This window comes from Anolis carolinensis, chromosome 3 (genome assembly GCF_035594765.1).
Source record: "Anolis carolinensis isolate JA03-04 chromosome 3, rAnoCar3.1.pri, whole genome shotgun sequence".
Lineage (NCBI taxonomy): Eukaryota > Metazoa > Chordata > Lepidosauria > Squamata > Dactyloidae > Anolis > Anolis carolinensis.
In genome coordinates, this window is record NC_085843.1 from 101,918,045 (window position 1) to 101,936,013 (window position 17,969).

The 17,969-nt window shown below is 44.5% G+C and overlaps 1 protein-coding gene across 3 annotated transcripts in view; it reads left to right on the forward strand.

Moving 5' to 3' along the window:
• arhgap6 (Rho GTPase activating protein 6) overlaps positions 1-17,969 on the forward strand; it is a 276,724-nt gene that overhangs the window by 216,574 nt on the left and 42,181 nt on the right. For all 3 annotated transcript variants that reach the window (XM_062977254.1, XM_062977255.1, XM_062977256.1), the window contains exon 3: positions 10,672-10,743. In XM_062977254.1, the coding sequence (XP_062833324.1) occupies positions 10,672-10,743 (72 nt within the window). The remainder of the gene's footprint in view (positions 1-10,671; positions 10,744-17,969) is intronic.

Below are 17,969 nucleotides of genomic sequence, written 5' to 3' on the forward strand. Positions count from 1 at the left end.
TTCCATTTCGATAAACACTCCCTATTAGCCATAATTGGCAAGAAGTAGAAATTGAAAAATAAACCAAAGAGTTTCAGTCCCTACACTGTAGTTTTCCAAGTTTACAAAGTTATCAAATATGACAGAAATAGAATGGGTGAAGAAGGGTCCCATGCAACTCGTTAATGGTCTACTGCACTATATTCAAGTAAAATTACATTGTTTAATCAGTTGGTTGATTAGATTAATAATTTGGATTTTATGATTAAGAAGTGTTCATAACATATCGGGGAACAGGTAGATAGGCAGCCAGGTGTGTTTGCATACATAAAGCCAGCCTATCTGTCTAATATACATTCTTGTAAAACACTGCAAGCACCATTTCAGAAGAGCCATTTTTTCCCAGGTATGAAAATGGGAGGTGATGCTTTTAACATAGGATCTGCTATGATCTATCTACAGTAGAGTTTCACTTATCCAACATAAACGGGCCAGCAGAACGTTGGATAAGCAAAAATGTTGGATAATAAGGAGGGATTAAGGAAAAACCTATTGAACGTCATATTACATTATGGTTTTACAAATTAAGCACCAAAACATCATGTTTGAAATTGAAAACACCTGGAAGATCAGAGTTGGAAACACACTGATATACTGTAGAATCCCACATTGAGCATAGAGCAATGGCAACATTGGAAAACCAAAGTTTGCTAAACACTGATATTGGTCAACTGTCTCCAGAATCTCACCTGGAGCTAGTGGTCTGTGTTGGGAAGGCTTGGCTTATGTCTTCCAGCCTAGCAGAATGGGGCTGGATAGCCTCTTAAAAAAAAAGGTCAGAAGTGCAAGTTGCTGTAAGGCTGTCAGAGGTAAAAGTGGGAGGAAGAGGTGGTGGTGGAGGAGGAGGAGGAGGGAGGAGGGAGGAGGGTGTGGGGGTGAAAAGGGGAGAGGGAGAGAGGATCTGGAGCAAAGTGTGTGTGTGCAGGAAGAAAGGGGGGGTTCTCCGCCCACCTGGCCAGGTCAGGAGATGACAGAAGGCAGGGAGCCCCCCCCTCCCCACTCGCCAGCCCTGGCTCCCTTTCCCAAGCCCAGCCCTTGCCTTGGCTTCTCTCCCCTCCATTCCTTCCTTCCAATCATGAGCCCTTTTCTCGCACTGATTTGGAAACTATGCTGTGCTGGAGAGACATCTCCAAAGCAGGAGACCGAGGCTCTGCATGCACCAAGAGCAGAGAGAGGAGAGCCATTGTGTTTCCTTTTTTCCCTCCTCCCTCCCTTGCATACAAATGGCCCCCAATGGGGCGATTCACCTCCCTTCCCTCCGGAGATGTTTTTTCGCAGGAGGCTCTCGCTGTGCATTGAATGAAGGCAAAGGATGCAATGTTTCCAATCCGCCACAAGATGGCGTCGGATAATATGGAGTGTCGGTTAAACGGAGGTCGGATAAGCGGGACTCTACTGTGTATATATATATATATCACGTAAAAACAGTGTATATATTGCTTTATAAATATTGTGAGTTTTCCCCCAGTTGGAACTACATTGGAATGATATTTTTTTTCCCAGATGCTCTTCAATTAGATGGGTTTTGTTAATCTCTTATTTGCCTGTTGTAGGGATAACAAAAAAGAAAGTAAACATAAAGAACCAGCTGTACAACCTGAAGAGCATCCCCATAGAATTTAAACACAATGTAAAAAAAAAAATAGATTTGGGAGTGAGATGAACTTTGGAGTGAAGCCAAAAACATTGTTGGGGAGCAAAACAAAAAGACACTATCTGCACCCAAGGAGAAAGAGAAGCCCGAGTGGATGATGGCAGTTAGGACAGATGAGAAGCTTTTCCTTGTTCATTGCACGATAGTCAACATCAAGAGCACACAATGATCCAAAAACAAATAGGATAGCTTTTCACTAGCCATCACTAATTCCAGCAACTTTTTTTTAGAATCATAGACTTGGAAAGGAAATGGTTAATTATAGTCCAGCACTTGTAACAGATACCTACCCTATTTTTTCCAGGAAAGGAAGGCATACCAAGTTCTGAGATAGTATTTTTAACTGTTGAAGAGCTCTTAATATTTCTCATGGTCCTATTGTTTAGTGTTGTTGTCTTTTTGGGCCATCACCTTAGGTTTAACTTATGGTGACCCAGTGAATTGGGTACCTCCAAGAGAACCTGTCCCCAACCCTGTTCAGATCTTGCAAACTGAAGGCTGGGGCTTTCTTGAGTCAATTCAACTATTTTATGCTTTTCATACTGTTTTCAAATTTACTGACCAATAATGAGTTTTACCCTGAGACACACCGCATGTTTTGTTCTCCTAAAACTTAGGTAGATCTGCCTCTTTGCAATTTCTGCCCACTGTATTTACTCAATTCTAATCTTCACCTTTTTTTGACTAAATTACCTTTCCAAATTTATATATGGAGTGTTCAAATTAGGATATTTTCTAAATTGGCATATGATGTTTTTAGTTGATTATGTATTTTATGTATCGATGCATATGTATTTGTGTTTTTTAAATTTTCGTACGCCATTTTGAATCCAATCCATGGGAAAAAGTGGGATAGAAATGAATTAATAATAATAATAATAATAACAACAACAACAACAATAGGGTGTGCAATAGATTCATGTAATATGGTAAATACTTGTTTGGGTTTCAGGGTTTGGAAAATTGAGGTGCTCATTAGATTAGCTGGCATATTAGACTCGAGTAAATACGGGAAGTATCAATGGATATCTTCACTAAACCAAAGCTCCAGAGGACGAATCTACTTGAGCCTTGCAATTTCCTCAACTACAAATCCCAATAATCATCGACTCACTCACCCATGATTGTACTTTGTAAAACTTGCAAAGGCATTGATTCTTACTTCAACTCAAATACTTTAGAACAGTGGTTCTCAACCTGTGGGTTCCCAGACGTTTTGGCCTTCAACTCCCAGAAATCCTAACAACTGGTAAACTGGCTGCAATTTCTGGGGGTTGTAGGCCAAAACATCTGGGAACCCATGGGTTGAGAACCACTGCTTTAGAACAATAATACTTCTGTTACCAAGGTGAGAGCAGAGACTATTAAAAAGAAGAGTTAGCTTGATTAGAGAGAGCATAGATAGCAGCAACTTGGGGTGATGTGGAGTTTTTGGATGGGGGTGACTGTCCTCCTGAGTGTGTATTATAATATTTTTCATTGGTTATAATATTTTTGTTTATAATGTAAAGGTGCTGTTCCATATATAGAAGAAATAATTATTCTCCTGAGCAAAAGATCAAATGGAAAACTGTATCCAGGGCCGGCCCCACTATTGAGGCACCTGACGCCGCCGCCTCGGGCGCAGGCCTGGGGGGGTGCCGTCAGGCTGGGCGGGAGGCGGGGCACCGCCCTGACGGTGCCCCGCCTCCCGCCCAGTGCGCCCTGGCCCGTCTGGCCTTTTCTAGCTGGCCAGACTGCAGCGGAGGTCCCTGCAGGCCGCAATCGCGGCCTACAGGGACCTCCGCTGCAGTCTGGCCAGCTAGAAAAGGCCAGACGGGCGAGCAGGAGTAGCGTGGGAGGCGGAGCCAGCTCTGACGCCGCCCCCCCCGCCCAGCGTGCCTTGGCCCTGCCTCCCAGGCAGCGTGGGAGGCGGGGCCAGGGCACGCTGGGCGGGGGGGGGGGGCAGAGCTGGCCCCGCCTCCCACGCTACTCCCGCTCGCCCGTCTGGCCTTTTCTAGCAGGCCAGACTGCAGCGGAGGTCCCTCCAGGCCGCAATCGCGATTGCGGCCTGGAGGGACCTCCGCTGCAGTCTGGCCTGCTAGAAAAGGCCAGACGGGCGAGCGGGAGTAGCGTGGGAGGCGGGGCCAGCTCTGGCCCCACCCCCCCACCCAGCCAGACTGCAGCGGAGGTCCCTTCAGGCCGCAATCGCGGCCTGGAGGGACCTCTGCTGCAGTCTGGCCTGCTAGAAAAGGCCAGACGGGCAAGCGGGAGTAGCGTGGGAGGCGGGGCCAACTCTGGCCCCGCCCCCCCGCCCAGCGTGCCCTGGCCCCGCCTCCCACGCTGCGTGGGAGGCGGGGCCAGGGCACGCTGGGCGGGGGGCGGGGCCAACTCTGGCCCCGCCCCCCTCACTAATCGCCCTGGCCCCGCCTCCCATGCAGCGTGGGAGGCGGGGCCAGGGCACGCTGGGCGGGGCCAGGGCATGGGAGGCGGGGCCGGTGGCAGGGGCGCTTTTCAGCACCCCCGCTTCCCATTAAAAAATATCTCCGGCCGGCCCTGACTGTATCTATCCAACATGGGTGTTACTTGGGCATGTACATAGTTTAGAAATAGAGAAAGTGGTAATTAATATAGTGGCATGGATAGGTGGAGTGTCTCAGCCCCAAAACAAACTTGTGTTCTACCTTCAAGTAAGCTTTGACTCATGGCAAGGCTATCTTAAGGTTTTATTGCCAAAATGAGTCCAAAAAGGTTTGCCATTGAGTCCTTTTTAGATTAAGAAAATGCAATTTGCCTAAAACCTGTCTCATCCATGGAAAGCAGTGAATTTCCTTGACTGAACAGGATACTACTCCAACACACAAACTTCTACGTCATGCTAGCTCTTGTAGTAACCCTGTTCAGGTGCTTAAATGTGGTGTTTTAATTTTAAAAATCGATATGATGTTGATATGATATTGATATTCTTGCTAGATGGGTGGACCTAGAGGTGAGGTTGAACTCCAACTACCATTATTTGTTATTACTGGCAAAGTGAGCAGGGACTAATGAAAGCTGGGGTATAAATCATCAGGAAGGATACAGGCCCTCCCCCATGTGCCTATCAGGACTAATCTAATGAATGTATTTCAGGATTATAACAATGGGGAGTAGCAGTCTTATGAGTGGGTTTACTTTAGTTGTTTTATTGTTGCTTTTCCCAAAGTGTAGTAGTGGTACACTCCGTTTTTGATATTAAATACTTTCATCTGGTTATGTTTTGCTTAAAGGCAAAATAGGCTTAAGAACTAGTATGATACATTATTTGAACTTTTGTAACCTTTTTATGGAATATATTTTTCCTCCCGAGCACATTTAATCAGCTTTGTTTTGAAAGACTGAGAATGATGCAAAACTAAGAAAGCTTCAACCATGGAATTTTCCTTGAAATAAAATAAAAATACTAAATAAAGCTACTGTAGAAGAAAATGCTCAATGAGGGCAATCTGGTCCACTATTGCTTTCAACTTCACCATCAAGAGAGTCTTCATGTATAACCTACATAATACAGAGGTCTAAAGTATTAGACAGACATCTTACAACAATTAAATATCTTACTCCCCTCCCAGGGGAGAAAGCCTTCATCGTTGACTCTGCATAGAAACAGATGCTGAATGTTATGACGTCTAAGGCATTCACTTATGCAGTGCCTCAAGACCCTGCCCTACATTCATTTGCACAGAGAATGGGTATAAAGGAGATTTAGATCTATTTGTAGATTGTTTAGGATTCCTAGCTCCATTTTTTCCTAGCAGCAGTTGTAACCAGGGCTGAAATGCATATGATGGTCATATTAAACTCTTGATATCATGGTGATAATCACAGAATAAACTCTTTAAATTTGACAAGGTACTGGAGTTGTTTAATATTTTATTTTTATCATAGATAGCATAGATAATATTTTCAATCTAGCAAGGAAAAACTAATTGTATTTTTCAAACTCCTTGATCTAATCAAATTGCCATGTTTATGCACATACAAATGTATATATGAAGGACAGTTTTATTCCATGTTAGCACTTTTCCAGAATAAAAGGTCTTATTTCCCATTTAAGAAAAGTAAAAGCTACCAGTGTGAAGGCTACAACTGTCTCCTAAAGAAAACAACAGACACTTTTCAAATCCATTATTTTGAAAGTGAAACATTTTCTAAATGTTCTGTGAAAAAGAAAATGTAGTAGTGAGGTCCTATAAAGTTTTGCATATAGAGTTTTCTCAGATTGCCGTATCTTTATTTCAAATTATACTCTGTTGTTAGCATTGCATGCAGTTTTCTCCGGGTTTTATATCCAGGTCAGATATTGGATTTAAAGAGCATATTGTTTAATTTTTCAGTGGCAGTAGGACTGCATGACTTTTTCAAAATAGAGGAAGAGAAGTTAGAATCAGATAAATTATCTTTTTAGTGATGGGTAGTGAATCCATTAGTTTCTTGCGCAGCCAAATTCCCCAGTAATTCTTTTAAAGATCTTTTTTTTAAAAACTGGGAAACTGTGGAATTTATTGGTTGGAGCTCTTGGCATTTCCTGTTGCCTTTTGTTTATGCATTACATTTAGGACAAATTCTGACATTGTCAAATAGAATATTCTTGAGCAGTCAGCATACAAAAGAACAGTCATCGCCTCTCTAAATGCTCATGTTAAGCAGTTTATAATCCTAAAACTAATTACTTTATTTTTTGAAAGAATTATACTGGCCCATGAGAGTGCTTTTAGCATTTCTGTATGCTAAAGGCTAGTATAATTTCACATTAAAATTTTACATCACATCCTAAATCTCCTTAGAATTGTTCCTTCTAAAAGGTACTATGTTCACTAGTGTCAACTCTTATCTCAGAATTGATTGAGATGGTTATTAATGTGTAAATAATAGCATGAAAATTAACAGTGCTAACCCTGTTTCTAAAACTTTAATACCATTTTATGGTTTTGTAACATTGTATAGGCCAAACCTCCCTTTCTTGGACACAATGGTGGATTTTTGCTTTGAGGAATGTTTGAGGAAACATTCTGGATCCTTATCAGTCAGGATTCCAGTCTTAATTTTGAACTGATATGACCCTAGTCACCTGAAACAGATGACCAGAAATGTTCAGGAAGAGACAAGCTTGCTGGGTCTAGTGAGTTAGTTAAAAGTGGGCGATATTGGTAATTATGGTAATATAGACATTTATTATCGACTGGAAATCAAAATACTTGTTTTTGAATGGCTTTACTCTCACCTGGAGAATAATAGAATAATAAGGTTGGAAGAGACCACATTTGTCATCTAGTCCAACCCCCTTCCATGCAGGAAAAGCACAATCTGGTGATTAATATGTTTTATTTTTAATTTACATATTCATGAAAACAGTGAAATAAATCTATATACATGTATATATGCATGAACCAATGCAATACTTCCTAATATCTATACAATATTTGTGTTTGATTATGCTCTCCCCTTCTCCTACCCCTTCCAATTTAGTGACTTCTTGTCCCTTGGGTTTGAGTCATTCATATATAATTCTGTTCTTTCTACCTATTACATTGTTTTTCTATTCTTCCCCCTGGCCTAATATTTATTATTTATAAATTCCCTACACAGATTTTAACAGGTTAAATTATGATGCCTTCTATAAAAACTTTTCCTTTTTCCTTTTTTAACATAGTTTAGAAATGGTTCCCAGTTCTTGATAAAATGTTTTTGTGTTTTTTCTTTGTTCATCATTGCTAATGTGTCCATTTCTGCTATTTTAAAAGACTAAGTATCCACTCTTCTATTGTTGGGAGGTCTGCCTTCTTCCAAAAATGTGTGTATAACAATTCACAGGTTGGCCATATGCACTGTTGCGGAAATTTGCCTGCTAATGTTCCAAGTTGTTTATTGTTTAAAACTATATTGTATGGTCAGCGCTAGATTCATATAATGCAGTTTAATTTCGTTGAATTGCATTATATGAGTCTACACACTAACCATTTAATGCAGTTTCAAGCTTCATTATATGGCAGGGTAGATGGCGCCTGGGATGCCTTAACTGTTGAAAATTTTCAGCCATTTAATACTGCCATAATGCCCGAATTAAGCAGATTATCAATAGGAGGAAGTGCAGCCTCAAACTCAAAGATATGAACATACTCTGGGAGTTATTATGTATTATTACCATTTACAATTTTAGTGTCCTACAGTTGAATGACTTTCTTCTATATTAATCTAATCCACTGATTTTTTTTAACAGAAGCCTTTCTCATTATTTTTCACTTGAATCCTATTTAAATTGTTATGCAGGAGAAAAGTATGTCTTTGCATACAAATACTAATTTTTATTTATATACTAGCTTGGGTACCCGGCGATGCCTGGGTTATTTCAAAAGGGCCTTGCTTGCGTTTGGATGTGAGATGATATCAGTTTGGTCATATGTTACGCTATGTCTTAGAAAAAAACCTCAGTTTTTGCTTTTATTTTTTATGACTGCTCCCATTAGAAAATGCATAAGGATATGGGTGAACTTCTATTGCCAAAAATCCTGGGTCAACCCTCCCAAAACTCCCCCAGTATTCAGAGTTGGTCATGTTGGGTCTGTGTGCCAATTGTGGCCCAGATCTTTCTTCTGCTGGGTTCAGTGTTCTCTGGATAAGGGTGAACTGCAACTCCCAGATTCCCAGGGTAATCACCCCGAAACCATGCCAGGATTCACAGTTGGCCATGTTGGATCTTGTGCCAAGTTTGGTCCAGATCCATCACTTGCTGGATTTAGTGTTCTCTGAATATGGGTGGACTATAACTCTCTGATGCCAAGGTCAATCACCCCAAGTTGGCAGTGTTGGGTCTGTGTGCCAAGTTTGGTCCAGATGCATCCTTGGTGGGGTTCAGAGGACTCACGGAATACAGGTGAACTGTAACTCCCAGAGATAAAGTCCATTAGTGTTCCCAGCTGGCCATGTTGAATTTGTGTGCCAAGTTTGGTTCAGATCCATCATCAGATGGGTTCAGTGTTCTCTGAATATGGGTGAACTATAACTCCTGGATGTTAAGACCAGTCACCCCCAAACCTTGCCAGTATGCAAATTTGGTCATGTGTGTCAAGTGAGTTCCAGGTCCATTGTTGGTGCGATTCAGAGTGCTCTTAGATTGCAGGTGAACTATACATCCCAGTCCTTACAACTCCTATAAATCATGGTGAATTCTTCCCAAACCTCTCCAATATGTTGGAGTTGCTGATCAATTCCTCTATTTGCTGTGTGCCATAGGAAAGGATAGGAAAGGGTTAAGGGAGAGGCAGTGGGTGGGGTCATGCAAATGGGGAGAGAAAGGAACACAGATGTGCTCGCTGTAACCTGCTAAGTCCTGGGAGGGAGTGACTTGGTGGCTCCTCAGCACTGGGAACTATAGCCTGTTTGTGGAGTCCAGAGATTGTCTGTATTAACTGTACACATGTACAGATTTTCACTTTTATTATGTGTATAGATATTCCCCACTATTCCTCCAATGTGTTCTAAGTACAGTAGAATCTCGCTTATCCAACATAAATGGGCTGGCAGAACATTGGATAAGTGAAAATGTTGGATAATAAGGAGGGATTAAGGAAAAGCCTATTAAATGTCAAATTGCATTATGATTTTACAAATTAAGTACCAAAAACATCATGTTTCATAACAAATCGACAGAAAAAGCAGTTCAATACACAGTAACATTATGCAGTAATTACTGTATTTACGAATTTAGCACCAAAACATCACAATGTATTGAAAACATTGACTACAAAAACACTGACTACTAAAAATTGACTATAAGTAAAGATAGAATTTCATAAAATGAATTTGTAGTAACAACACTGTCAGAAGTTACATCTGTAAAAAGTTCAGTCCTATGAAGGCATACTGCGCTGGATAATACAGAATGTTGGATGAGTGAAGGTTGGATAAGTGAGACTCTACTGTAGCACCTTTGGCTCCCCTCCTCGCTTTATTCTCATAATAGCCCACTCTTCCAGGTGAGTTTAATGGCTATTGCCACTTACACTTTGCAAGAGCCAAAGATCCCTCTACAAAAGGGAGTGTAGATTGTCTGTCCTCCCACAAGCCTGAAATATTACTGCATGGGAGATAGAAGTTTCCTCTGAGTCGTTTTATAGATAGTAAATACTGTATACTGCAATTTGAGCTAGTGAGAGTTATTTGAAAGAATTAATTGATTATGGTTCCAGAGTGTGTCAGATTCATGTTCCTCAAAAGGATTTTGAATATCTTCTAGTTCCCTTAAAATATCTAAATATGACAAGTCTTTGGCCTGTGGTAAAAGCCTACCCCAGGCAATTAATAAGGGATATAAATAAGGGCAGAAATGAAATACTGGAGAAAGATGTGATGATCAGTGAAATTGTGAGAGGCATGGATTTTGACCAAGTACTAGGCTAGAATTCCCACGATTTCACAGATCTTCATGTCTCTCTGCAGCCACACATCTCTCTGCGGCTTCTTCAGCCTCATAAACACAGTACCAATGTTGTGTAAAATACTGCATGTGGTTTTGTGTACAGTACTGTAGTTTGAATCCATGGTTGGTTGAATTCGCAGATAATGCACTGCAAATATTGCAGGCCCACTGTAAATATTTCAATGAATTTCCCTGTAGTAAGCACTGACAGCAAATTTTATGAGTATCCCAAAACCACACCTTTCCCTGTAGTAGATGCAGTAATTTTAATGATAATAATTTAGAGAGCAGTACAATTTATTGAGACATAAACATTTGTAGAACACAGTCACTTTGTTAAATACATGATTTCATAGCCTAACTTGCAAGATTAAAGATAATTTGTCTGTTTCCATACAACATTTACATACATTTACACAGGTATTTGTAATGTTTTTGTTTTATAATTTCTGCATACTTAAAGCAAGTTGTTCTGCTCCACTATCAGTTATGCCACACCTTTCATCTAATTCTTTCTTTCTACATATTTTTAAATAATTTATAGATGGACAAAAAAGGAAGAAATCATTACGAAAGAAACTGGATTCCCTTGGAAAGGAAAAAAACAAGGATAAAGGTACAGTACAAAATATGTATCTATATAAGCGGAATACAAGTATTACAAAATACAATCATAATTACTATATAGATAGTATGCAATTTATTACTGTTACAAGGTTTTAAAAAAAGGTTTTAAGGATGTATTCCATCCTTTTATTCAAACTGAACAAGGAAAGCAAGTAAATTCATTATAATAGTTTTAAAGGTACAGTTTTGTCTCCATATCCACAGAGTTTGTATCCATGGATTCAATCATGTACGACTTGAAAATATTCAAAACAAGCAATAAAAGAATATTTGATATGGGACATAAAAATTATGTGTACAAAACTTGGCAATATACATTATTTTGAATTATGCTTCATTTCTATTTGTATATCCCTAGTTGGCTTTTGAAAGACTCAAGGCAATAAACATTACAATGATAAATACAATGACATTAAGGGGACAATAATAGCACTTAGGTCAAAACTATAATATTCTGAAAATTGGTTATATAAGTGAACTTTTAAAATATCTATGCTCTTCTTTGCAGAAGTCCATATTGTGATGTCTTGCCTAGCTTTTCCCTCCTCTGTTCATTTTCTGGTTAATTCTCCCTTTGGTGTGGACTTTTCCATTTGCACTTAGTTTTAGGGGTGGAGCCTAAAACCCTCCTAAAGGTTTGGGCGAGTTGGTTTAGCCCTGCTGCCTCAGAGCTTATCTGATAGGTTTTTTCACTCCCTTTTGGGATTCTGTGTCAGAGTTTAAAGAAGAAGGCCAGAAATTGTCTGTGTTTCTTGGCCTGGCAATCCAAACTGACATTCTATAGCATGTATATACCATATAGATTTTTCTTCGTGTACTCTGTGAATGCACACTAATGGAGAACGCTGCGCCTGCGCAGGCTCCAACGGATACTCTTCCAAGCTAAAGTTTGAAATTTGACGGTAACCCCGCCCCTCTCCCCAGAGGGTATAAAGGGTGCCCTCCGCGCCCGCTCTCCAGTTCCTTTTTTTCTGCCGCAAAGCTCACTTCGGACTCTTCGTTCTTATGTCAACCACGCGTTTTAAGTGGTGCACTCAGTGTGCCGCTAAGATTCCAGATTCCGACGGGCACGCTAAGTGCCTTTTCTGTCTCGGCAAAAGCCACGTCGTCGGTACCTGCCATTTTTGCCTGGCCTTTACAGCTCAGGCCCGAAGAAATAGAGCTGCGAGACTCCGCGCAGCTCTTTACGAAAAAACTCTTGCTCCTGAGGCTTCTACTTCCACCTCGGCCTCGATGGCGTCCAGGCCTGCTCCATCGGTATCATCTAAAACCTCAAAAACTTCGAGACCGCGACCGACCAAACCGCCCTGCACGGTGACCACCGCTACGGTATCCACCCGGTCGGGCAAAATGGGCCCTTCATCAACTTCGAGTTCGGTGGCTTCGGCCATTTCCACTCGATCCCGCCTGGCTTCGCCGCCATCTTCTTCCGCCATGAAGATTGCCTTCAAGAGGGCTCAGGAGGAATCCAGACGGGCTCAATCTGACTCGGCAGCTGTGTGCCCGATCCCCCCGACGCCAGGAAAATTGCTGAGGGTCGCGTCGAAGCAACCCCCAGCAAAGAAACGAATGATCCAGAGGTCGTCCTCCTCAGCGTCTTCGAAGAAGGACGTCCCCTCCTCTGGGCCTTCCTCTAGGAGATCCTCTCCTATCCAACCAGCACAACGCCTCCGCTCCTCTTCCTCTCCTCATGGTCAGTCCTCGGATGCGGACGCTCAAGCCTCCCCCGACCGGTCGGTCAGGACAGTTATTAAGGCTCCCCAGCCGGCACCATCTCGTCTTCCGGCTCGACAAGAACTCTTTCCCCCGGCTCAAACACCTGAGAGGGGTAGACAGATGACGCGTTTAGCCCGTGCCGCCCAGGCCTCCGCGTCCAAGGGCGTTCCTCCACAGCCGGCTCCCGCTGCTCCTGAGGTGATACCTCATCAGGACTCTGTGCTTGTTTCTCCTCCCCAGTCCCCTCAAGGCCCCGAGGAGGATGACCCCGATATCGAACGCCCCGAGTCGATACTCTCCGCCTCCGTTGTCTCTCTCGGTCTCGACCTCTCCCCGCCTCACGACGCCTACGAGGTCGACCCACCTTCCCCGACGGATAATATTCGGGCTTTCTCCGACCAGATGGTCAGAATGGCAGACGCTCTGGGGATGGAAATTAAACAAACCTCAAAGGCTGTTACCGACCCCGTTTTCAAGAGGGTTCAAGCCCAAGCCCCGCCAGCCACCTTGCTGCCTTTTCTTCCATACCTCCTGGACGTAATCCAGGCATCTTGGAAGACTCCATCTTCGATACCTCCAACCTCTAAGAAAATAGAGGCCTGGTACCGAACCGATGACGAAGCCTTGGAATGGCTCAAGCATCACCCTGACCCAAACTCCATGGTGGTAAAGGCCTCCCAATCGTCGGGTCGACACTCCAACTCCCCTGCCGACAGGGAGGGTAAACGATTCGATGTGGTAGGCCGCAAGCTGTACTCCGGCGCTCTCCTCCTTTGCCGTATGGCGAACTACGGGGCCTGCATGGGCGCTTATCAACAGATCCTCTGGGAGAAAGCCCAACCTTTCTTCGCCAAACTTTCTGACGAAGACCGGTCAGTCCTTTCGACCCTCCAACAGGAGGCGGACTCTCTCGCACACCACCAAATTCAAATGGCTAAGCATACCGGTGATACCGCCGGAAAAATGATTGCCCACGCAGTCGCGATCAGACGGCATGCATGGCTTCGGTCCTCAGGACTCTCTTCTTCCTCTCGACAGGTGATCGAAGACCTTCCTTTCGACACCCAGGGCCTTTTCAATTCTGGTACTGATGACAAACTGAAGTCCAATCATGACTTCAAGATTCTCGCAACAAAGTGCGGGATCGATCAGCCTCAGACTCAGTGGACCCGATGGTTCCCGCAACGGTACCGTCGCTACCCTCAGCCTTTTCGTCACCAGCCGTTTTGACGCTCGTCCAGCTCGAGTCACCACAGTCATCAGCAACAACCTTGCCGCCAGCACCAGGTCCCGAAAGGTCGGGGCAAGGGTGCTGCAGCTATGCCACAACCCCAGCGACGGGCCTGACGCCCAATTTCTCGGGGACTTTTCTACCTTCACTACTACTGCCACTGCCATGCCGTTCCTAGGCCCCGACCAGATCCTTCCTCTCTGCTCTTTCCTCGATCGCCTAGCTCCTTTCTACCGCGAATGGGAGTCTATAACCTCAGATGCCTGGGTTCTTCGCATTGTCAGAGACGGCTATGCCTTGGAATTCGAAACTTTGCCCCCCACGGGTCACATTCTCCACACCGACCCTTCACCGGAAATATGCTCCGAGGTCGACTCCCTTCTGGCGAAGGGCACAATCCAGCCTTCTCCTTCCGAGCAGGACACTCGAGGTTTCTTCTCGAGATACTTTACGGTTCCCAAAAGGGGCGGAGGTCTTCGGCCTATCCTCGACCTGCGGCCCCTAAACCTCTTCATTCTGCCTTCAAAATTTCGAATGGTTTCGGTGGCCTCCATTCTCCCGATGCTCCGACACGGAGACTACTTTGCCTCTATAGACTTACGCGACGCGTATTTCCACATCTCGGTGCGTCGATCCCACAGACGCTTCCTTTCCTTCAAGCTCCTGGGACAGTCTTACCAGTTCACAGTTCTCCCTTTCGGCCTCATCACGGCCCCAAGGGTCTTTACGAAGGTGGTCGCCGTGGTGGCAGCGCACCTCAGAAAACAGGGCATTATGGTCTTTCCTTATCTGGACGATTGGATGATTGTCGCGTCCGACCCCTCATCCCTTCAAAACCACGTCTCTCAAGCTCTTTCTCTCCTGCAACGGCTGGGCCTTCAGTTGAATGTCTCAAAGTCTCAACTCCTCCCAACCACAGAGATCCGCTTCATCGGAGCTCTCTTCAACTCCATCACGGAAACCGCCTCCCTACCGAAGGACAGGTTCCTAGCCCTTCAACAACACCTTTCTCTCCTCCTCCGCAACCGCAGGATCCGAGCCCACTCTGTCCAAGTTCTTCTGGGTCACATGGCCTCCACGGTCATGGTTACTCCTTTCGCCAGACTACGTCTCAGACCTCTCCAAAGATGGTTTATAGACTCTTTCAAACCCCATCGGCATCCGAGCTCAATGTTTCTCACGGTACCGAACCACGTTCGCCTCTCCCTTCGTTGGTGGCAGGACCCAGCGAACGTTTGTGTGGGACTTCCCTTCCATCCCTCCCTCCCGTCAGTCACCATCACGACCGACGCCTCCAATTTTGCGTGGGGAGCCCACATGTCAAACCTCACCGTCAGGGACCTTTGGTCCATCCAAGAAAAGTCTCACCACATAAACTTCCTAGAACTGTTATCAATCTTCAAAGCCCTCCGGGCGTTTGCTCGCTTTCTTCCCCACAAGACTGTTCTGATACAAACAGACAACGTAGTAGCTATGTACTGCATCAACAAACAAGGGGGTACGGGCTCGAGAAAACTGATGACTCTCTCGATGGACATTTGGCTGTGGTGCATAGCGAGACACATAACCCTGTCAGCGGTTCACCTTCCGGGGGCTCAAAACACCCTAGCAGACTCTAAGCAGAATGACAACCTCCACCCACGAGTGGGGTCTCGATCCCAAAATCCTGAAATCCGTCTTCGACGATTGGGGCTGGCCAGCTCTGGACCTTTTTGCCTCCCCCTCGAACGCTCAACTTCCTCGCTTCAGAGCGAGACTACCTCCAAACTCGACTCCGGGCTGTCTCGGAGATGCGTTTCTCCTCGACTGGACCCTCGAGCCCGTCTATCTTTTTCCTCCCTTCCCTCTCATCTCGAGGGTAATAGAGAGACTCTATCTAACGCCGACATCGGCCATCCTGATCGCCTCTGCATGGCCACGCCAGCCGTGGTACCCAACTCTACTCCGGATGTGTGCGGATCCTCCCCGCACTCTCCCAACTCTCCCTCATCTACAATCTTCACAGAAGGGACAGGTCCTCCACCCCGACGTCCCGTCCCTACACCTGACTGCCTGGAGGATACTTCCTTAAATTCTCTCCACCCAGACCTGCAGGCGATCCTTCGTGCCGCCCATAAGCCGGCCACGTCAAGAGCCTATGCTTACAAGCTTGCAAAATTCCAAACTTTCCTTCGGGACCGACACGTCTACTTTGATCCCACTGATCCTGGACTTCCTACTTTCTCTTGCGGATCGTCAACTCTCTCTGGCCTCGATAAAATCCTATCTCGCTGCTCTCTCCTGGCATTTCCAGCGTCAGGGACAACCTTCTCTTTTTTCTAACAATCTCATTAAGACCTTTCTTCGAGGTTACAACAACCTGCACCCTCCAGTTCAACCTCCAACTCCCGGATGGAGCCTCGAACTCGTCCTTTCTCAACTAGCTTCAGCTCCCTTTGAACCTATGGCCTCGGCAGACCTTCACCTTCTCTCTTGGAAGACTGCCTTCCTAATCGCTATCACCTCTGCGCGCAGGCCTTCGGAACTGGCTGCTCTTCGGGTGGACGAACCCTACCTCCGTTTCCACCACGACAGGGCTGTTCTTCGCCCGGACATCACCTTCCTACCTAAGGTGGTCTCTGCTTTTCACCTGAACCAGGACATAATACTTCCTGCTTTCTTCCCTAATCCTTCTTCTTCTTTGGAACGAAAACTTCATCTCCTGGATGTCAGGAGAGCCCTCCTTTTCTACAAGGACAGGACTAAGGACATACGTAAGTCACCTAGATTGTTTGTGGCTTACGCTACCCATAAGCTGGGCGAACCGCTTTCTTCTCAAAGACTCTCACACTGGATTGCTCAGACTATCGAACTCGCTTACCAGCTGGCTAAACGCCAACCCCCCTCTTCGATCCGCCCTAGATCAACGAGGGGCCTTTCCACCTCTACGGCCTTCCTGAGGGGCGTCCCTCTCGACTCCATCTGTCGAGCGGCTATCTGGTCCACTCCATCCACCTTTGTTTCACACTACAGGATGGACTCAAAGAACCTCAAGGACTCGGCCTTTGCCAGGTCTATCCTTTCCTCCTGCCTTGCCTAATGTTGTTGCCTTACTCAAAACCAGTTTTTTTTTGGTTTATCCTTCTTACAAGCTGACCGCTGTCATCCACCCTTTATGTACTCCATGTGTTCAGGGGTTCATTAACGTAGTGCTTGTGTACTATACTTACCCACTGCACTGAAATGTATTTCATGAATACCTCTACCTCTGTTTTCAGGAAATGGGTCTATACTTACCTCTGTATTTTCTTACAGACTATCGCTCACATACAATGTTGTGATTGTGTTCTGGGTCCTAATAGCAAGGATCGGTTTTTTTGCACTATATGCTGCTGCATCGTCTTCTTGACTGTTGCACTTGCTTGTTTTTGCACCTTGTGCTCAATAAATGTGTTGTTTGGACACTAGACTGGTTATCGGGTTTGCTATCCCACCTACCTACACCTCAGCTTGCTAGTCTCCATTAGTGTGCATTCACAGAGTACACGAAGAAAAAGGACAGGTTGCTTACCTGTAACCGTGTTTCTTCGAGTGTACTCTGTGAATTCACACAATCCCGCCCTTCCTTCCCCACATGCAAACCTCTCCCTTTCTCGCTGCCTTTGCGGCGTAGGAACTGGAGAGCGGGCGCGGAGGGCGCCATTTATACCCTCTGGGGAGAGGGGCGGGGTTACCGCCAAATTTCAAACTTTAGCTTGGAAGAGTATCCGTTGGAGCCTGCGCAGGTGCAGCGTTCTCCATTAGTGTGAATTCACAGAGTACACTCGAAGAAACACGGTTACAGGTAAGCAACCTGTCCTTATAAAAACTAGAGTACATACCATATAGCATGTACTTTACCTAATAGATATTAAAGCCAGTACGTATCATATAGCCTAGAGCAGGGGTCCTCAAACTAAGGCCTGGGGGCCGGATGCGGCCCTCCAAGGTCATTTACCTGGCCCCCACCCTCAGTTTTATAATATAATATTTTATATAACTTTTAATAATATAATATATTGTATATACATATAATATAGATAATCTTATGTTATACAATATAATACTAATAGTAATACCATATAATAATATTAATTATATGTTATATATTACATATTATATAATAGTATAGTGGTATAGTTCAATATAGTAATATAGTGTTATGCTAATAATATAATATATTGTATGTACATACAGGTGCTCTGAGTCCCCTTTGGGGTGAGAAGGGTGGAATATAAATGTAGTAAATA